The 6,960-nt window shown below is 31.0% G+C and overlaps 1 protein-coding gene across 1 annotated transcript; it reads left to right on the forward strand.

The window, feature by feature from the left end:
• Window positions 1-738: 738 nt before the first annotated feature.
• On the forward strand, window positions 739-1,804 carry LOC103610752 (olfactory receptor 6C65). The gene has a single exon (XM_008594852.1). It carries the CDS (start codon window positions 834-836, stop codon window positions 1,770-1,772), a length of 939 nt encoding a protein of 312 aa, XP_008593074.1. The 5' UTR covers window positions 739-833; the 3' UTR covers window positions 1,773-1,804.
• Window positions 1,805-6,960: the final 5,156 nt, after the last annotated feature.

Genomic DNA, 6,960 nt, shown 5'->3' on the forward strand with positions numbered 1-6,960 from the left:
TTATTTTATTAGTGATATGATTGACTACATTTGAGAAATCCAATAGGAACTTTTATACTGTGGCCTTGTTTACTAACAAGGGTTGACATTGGGTTGGTGTCAACTTCAGTCTGAGAGGAGCTATTAGGGTCAATTTTGCATGAAGACAGGAAGGGATGAATTTCAATAAGACTTTCCCATAAATACAGTGTTTTGGTTTTTTGCTTATGAAAAGAAATTAAAAATCACTAGAAAGAGATTAAATTATGACTCAAAACTAAGTTTTCCAATGACAAAATTAGCATTTGTATTTTATGACCATTAAATTTTCAAAATTACTATGTATTTCAATAACATTTAATCTTCCCCAAGCACAATGAAATAAGGTAAGCATATGTCATCACTACCCATTTTTATAACTTTTAAAAAAAAACTGTGTTTTAACTGAGAAATCAAAATTATACAGCAGGGGACTATCAAAGCTGAGATTTAGAATCTGTTTTTTAATTAATAAAGCACAGATTAATCTTTTTTCTACTAAACAAATTCTGATACGAGCTTGCAATTCCAATGGTTAGCTATTTTGCCACTTGTCGAATGCTTCTGTTACAGTTGTTTATGAAGAATGACAGCACTACAAATGTATTTGAAATCAAATCATGAATTGACATTCACTCCTTTTTTTTGACTTACAGATCTATAAAATGGTTAGCTATTTTGCCACTTGTCGAATGCTTCTGTTACAGTTGTTTATGAAGAATGACAGCACTACAAGTGTATTTGAAATCAAATCATGAATTGACATTCACTCCTTTTTTTTGACTTACAGATCTATAAGAATTCAGAGCTTAGCCATGCCAAATAAGACATCAATTAGGGAATTCATTCTGCTGGGACTAACAGACGATCCAGAGTTACAAGTTATGGTATTCTCTTTTATGTTGATTACATACTTATTGAGTGTAAGTGGAAATGTGACCATAATTGCATTAACACTATTGAATATTCACTTGAAAACTCCCATGTATTTCTTCCTCAGGAATTTCTCTTTCTTAGAAATTTCATTTACAACAGTCTGCATTCCTAGATTTCTTGTCAGCATTGCTACGGGAGACATAAGCATTTCCTATAATGGTTGCATGGCACAAGTATTTTTTTTAATCCTTCTGGGATCAACAGAGTTTTTTCTTCTGGCTGTCATGTCCTATGATCGCTATGTGGCTATCTGCAAACCTCTACATTACACAACTATCATGAATAACAAAGTCTGCAGCCAACTTGTAATCAGCTCCTGGCTAGCTGGTTTTCTCATTATTTTTCCCCCAGTTATTATGGGACTCCAACTGGATTTCTGTGACTCCAACATCATTGACCACTTCACCTGTGATTCTTCTCCTATGCTGCTAATTGCTTGCACAGACACAAAGTTTCTAGAACTTATGGCATTTTTCTTAGCAGTATTCACACTCATGGTAACTTTGGCCTTGGTGATTCTCTCCTACACACTCATCCTTAGAACAATTCTGAAGATCCCCTCTGCGCGGCAGAGGAAAAAAGCCTTTTCCACTTGTTCCTCCCATATGATTGTGGTTTCCATTTCTTATGGGAGTTGCATTTTTATGTATGTAAAAACATCTGCAAAAGAAGGTGTGGCTCTGAGCAAAGGTGTAGCAGTACTGAATACCTCTGTTGCTCCCATGCTGAATCCCTTTATTTACACCTTAAGGAACCAGCAGGTGAAACAGGCCTTTAAGGACTTCACCAAAAAAATGTTATCATCAAACAAGCACTAATCATTATGAAATCTGTAGCTGAAACCACAAATAAGCCATAAACAAATACAAATTGTTCTTCTAGGTAATAGATATACACAAAGGAATAAAGCATACAAAGGTTTGTGCCATTGCAGAGCCTACTTTTAGTAATAGAATAAACACATTAAACAGCCAATATAATAGATAAGTAGTAGTAAGTGATAGATGCTATGTAAAAAGGAAATGCAATATAGACAGGTGGTGATGGGTATAATTCAAATTAAATAGCCTAGTCAAAGATGTCAGAGTAATTTTAAAGGTCTCTTTTTTAAGTTATTTTCTACATTTGAACATATTTTCCTTTATTCTTAATCTTTTCTTTTTTCCCATCTTATGGTCATCTATGTCACATGTCAAGCATATTGAGATTGTGAAGTGTAACTATAAAATAAGTATTAGTCTTTGTTTTAAAATGATTTATAGCCTATTTAAATTCTACCTGAAAATAAATGATCCTAAAGAAAATTCACAACAATCCACAGTAAATGAGTGGGATGGAACCTAACTCCAAAGCTTAGAAAACTGTGCTTTGTGATTTTGTCAAAGAAAAGTCTCTGTCTTTACCTTACTCTTATTTTATTATATTTAGTCAGACATTCAGAATATGAACAGAAAAAAAAATAGCTGAGAAACAATAATCTTCTGTAAAAATAAGTTGTCCAGGTTACTGTTTCATCAACTCTGTTCTAAGAAAAATATTTATCTACATTTTTTTCAGATAATAAACCTCCTGTTAAACAAAAAAAGGAATGAGAGAGGCTGGAGCCATTGAGGAGGGTCATTTTTTTCAATTAAGTACTATAAGCAGAGTTACCGGAAATGACTGCTTTTACATGAAATGTAGTGACTTTATATTTTGTGACATTTCATATTAGTATAAAATTTCACCATACAATTTTTTTCAATTAAGTACTATAAGCAGAGTTACCGGAAATGACTGCTTTTCCATGAAATGTAGTGACTTTATATTTTGTGACATTTCATATTAGTATAAAATTTCACCATACAATAGATGGAGGTGGGCGATCATAAAAACACAGTCCATGATGTTACTCAAAATTAATGCAAGATTTATACACACCTATTTAACATGCACATACTGATCATGGAACACAATTTTATTGGTGCCCAAATAAATAAGGATGGTTCAAAGACAAATTAAACACCTTTGCAGTTTTCAAATAGTCACTATAAGTAGTACACACTGTTTAATTAGTAGGAATGGAAATATTGGAAATAACTGTGAAATTCAGAACTTTGAAAATTAAAAAATAAAAATTTAACTTGTGAAAAACAAAAAGAAAGATAAATAAAAATGAATAGAAAAGAAAATAGTAAGATTGATACATAGGCTAATTTTTTTAAACGTTAGCAATTCCAATATCATAAAAATGGGAGACTGAAACACAAAATTTATAAAGTTATACTATTCCTAATATTAATAAAATAGTACAATTGTGTAATTATGTGCTACTAAGGTAATAATAGTACTATGTGCAATTATGTAGAAACACTTAAATTTTTTAGGAAAAATTATTAATTAACAAATATTTATAAAGCAGCAGATAACCTAAATATATATTTTAATTATGAAAAGAATTATTTAAAAATACAAAGTTCTAAGACCTGTGTCTGCAAAACATTCTTAAGATTTTATTAATATTCCATTCATTTAAATGATATACTATTGTAAATATCTATAAGCTCTAAAATAGTTGAAAAATGATTCACTTCATAGTATACAAAATATCCACAACCAGCATGCATGTACCCTATCTAAAATCCTTCTGTAATAAATCACTACTATAAATAAAAGATATTAGTAAAGATGAGAAACACAAAGACACTTGATTATTACAAAACTTTGGAATACAATGCTTTGTATTATCTTTTAAATAGGTCAGATGAGAAAAATACTTACAGTATCTCAAAAATAGGAAAAAACCTCTTAGTTCACACAAATATGAAGATAACTCTGTCAAATTCATAAAGAAAATATATATTAAATGTACAATTAAAATTTTTCTTAAAGGTGAAACTGATATTATTCATATTAATAAGAAAGATTATAATGCCACACTCCACACTATGTATTAATTACTTCTGAGATGTCTGCTCCTGAAACAGTTAGCCAATGCTAAAATGTACAATACAGAAGCAAAATGTATATTCAAAATGAGAAGACAAATATATAATTTTTTCAGATATTATCTGTGAATACTTCCAGATAAGTATAAAAATCACTGAAAACTATAGAACATTTATGAAATAAATTGAAGTCACAAATAAATTGAAAGAGACACTGTGTTCATGAATTGGAAGAATTAATATTGTTAAAATGTCATACTACCCAAAGTGAACTCAGATTCAATGCAATTCCTATTATAATTCCAATGGCGTTTTTCACAGAAATAGTAAAAAGTTCTAAAATTGGTACGAAACAGCAAATGACCCTGAATAGCTAAACCAATGACAGAACAAATCTGGAGGCAACACATTTCATGATTTCAAACTATATTATAGAGCTATAGTAATCAAAATAGTATGGTACTGGAATAAAAACTGACACATAGAACAGTGGAACAGAATAGAGAACCCAGAAATAAACCACATATATAAGGTCAACTAATCTTTGATAAGGGTGCCAAGAATTCACAATGGGGAAGAAATAGTCTCTTCAGTGAATAGTGGTGGGTAAACTGGATAGCCACACGCAAAAGAATAAAATTGGACCCTTTATCTTACACCATATACAAGTACAAAACTTACCTCAAAATGAATTGAAGACTTAAATATAAGACCTGAAACCATAAAACTCCTGGAAGGAAACATAGGGAAAAATCTCCTTGACATTGGTCTTAGCAGTGATTATTTTTATGACAACAAAAGCAGAGGCAACAAAACAAAAATAAACAAATTGGAGTGTATTAAACTTAAAAGCTTCTGTACAGCAAAGAAAACAAGCAAAAAATGAAAAGGCAACCTATGGAATGGGAGAAAATATTTACAAACTATATACCTAAAAAGGGATTAATATTGAAAATAAATAAGGTACTCCTACAAGTCAATAGACATAAAAATAACTCAGTTTTTAAAAATGGGCAAAGGATCTGAATAAACATTTTTCCAAAGAAGACATACAAATAACCAACAGGAATATAAAAAGGTTTTCCACATCACTAATCATAAGGAAAATGCAAGTTGAAACTATGGTGAGATATCACCTCATGTCTGTTAGATTGGCTATCATCATAAAGACAAGAGATAAAAAGTGTTGGTGAGGGTCTTGGGCAAAGGGAACTCTTGCACATTGTTGGGAATGTAAATTGGTACAGCTATTATGGAAAACACTACTATAAAGGCTACTCAAAAAAAAAATAGAGCTACCATACAATCTATCAATCTCAGTTCTGAGTATATATCCAAAAGAAATGAAATTTGTATTCTAAAGAGATAACTTTATCCCCACATTTATTGCAGCATTATTCACATTAGCCAAGATGTGAAAACAACCTATTGACAAATTAGAGCTACCATACAATCTATCAATCTCAGTTCTGAGTATATATCCAAAAGAAATGAAATTTGTATTCTAAAGAGATAACTTTACCCCCACATTTATTGCAGCATTATTCACATTAGCCAAGATGTGAAAACAACCTATTGACAAATGTATGGATAAAGAAAATGTTACACACACATACATGCACACACACTCTGAAATATTCTGCTGTAAAAAAGAAAGCTCTGTCATTTGTGACAACATGGGTGAATCTGGACAGCATTAAATTCTAAGTGAAATAAGTCAGACACAGAAAGATAAATACTGTATGATCTCACTTATATGTCCAATCTAAAAATGTCAAACTCATAGCAGCAGAGAGGAGAATAGTGGTTTCCCACAACCCATCGGGAAGGGGTGGTAAAGAAAAAAAGAAGTGGCAGAAGTGTAGGTCAAAGGGTAAAAACTTTCAGGTATAAGATGAATAAGGTCTGAGGACCTAATGTACAGCATGATGACTGTAATTAGTAATATTGTATCATTTACTTGAAATTTACTATTAGGGTAGATCGTAAGTGTCCTCACCACACATACACGCACACACAAAATAGTAACTAAATGTGATTAATTTGATTGTGGTAATCATTTCACAATGTATACATATATCAGATCATCACATTGCATAGATTAAATACACATATATACAATATTTATTTGTTAATTATGCTGCAATAAAGGTGGAAAAAATAATTTTTATTTAAATATTTGGTAGATTTTACCAATAAAGTAATCTGTGCTTTGGCTTTTCAATCTCTTTACTTACTATATCTAGATTCAGTTTATTTCTTACCTGTCCAATCAGCTTTTCTTCATTTTTGAGTCAGTTTTGGTAATTTGTGTATTTCCAAGAGTTTGATCATTTTATGTGTTTGCTAATTTGTTGGCATATATTTGTTTTAATCCTATTTATTTTGTAAGTACTGCTGTTATATACCCTCTTTCATTCTTGATTTTAGTATTTTGAGTCTTCTCTTTTTATCTCTTGTTTACTCTGGCTACAGGTTTGTCAATTTTGCTAATATTTTCAAAGAACCAATTTTTGATTTTGTATGTAGGTTTTTACTGTTGATTTTCTACTCTCTATCCCATTAATTTCTGCTATAATCTTTATTACTGGCTGCCTTCTGCTTACTGTTGGTTTAAAATGCTCTCTTTTTCTTTAGTGTGTTAAGGTGAAAGTTTAGGTTCTTGATTTGAGATTTTTCTTTTATAAACATAGGTGTTTATTGGTATAAATCTTCGAAGCAGTGCTTTAGCTGCATCCTATAAGTATTGGTATGTTTTGTCCATATTTATTTTTATACACTGAAAATTATTTTAGAATTTCCCTTATGATTTCTTCATGGATTCTTTGGTCATTTAGAAGTGTATTGCTTAATTTCTACATGTTTGTACATTTTTCAAATTTCCCGTTCTTGATCTCTAACTTAATATCATTGTGGTTGAAGAACATACCTGTGGGGAAAATAGTTTAGTAAGGCCCCTTCACCTCAGGTCTGATTGGGGGTGGTGCAGCACATTGTTTGTAAACAAGCTATGTGTGGGTGGAGTTAGTACACATATGTGCCCATGTATCTTTTTAGTTTGTTGCTTTTTTTTTTTTTT

Source organism: Galeopterus variegatus, unplaced genomic scaffold (genome assembly GCF_000696425.1).
Source record: "Galeopterus variegatus unplaced genomic scaffold, G_variegatus-3.0.2 Scaffold11710, whole genome shotgun sequence".
Classification (NCBI taxonomy): domain Eukaryota; kingdom Metazoa; phylum Chordata; class Mammalia; order Dermoptera; family Cynocephalidae; genus Galeopterus; species Galeopterus variegatus.

What these genes read in the sequence shown, in the direction of transcription:
- LOC103610752 (XM_008594852.1), top strand. Translation starts at nt 834, where the DNA reads ATGCCAAATAAGACATCAATTAGGGAATTCATTCTGCTGGGACTAACA.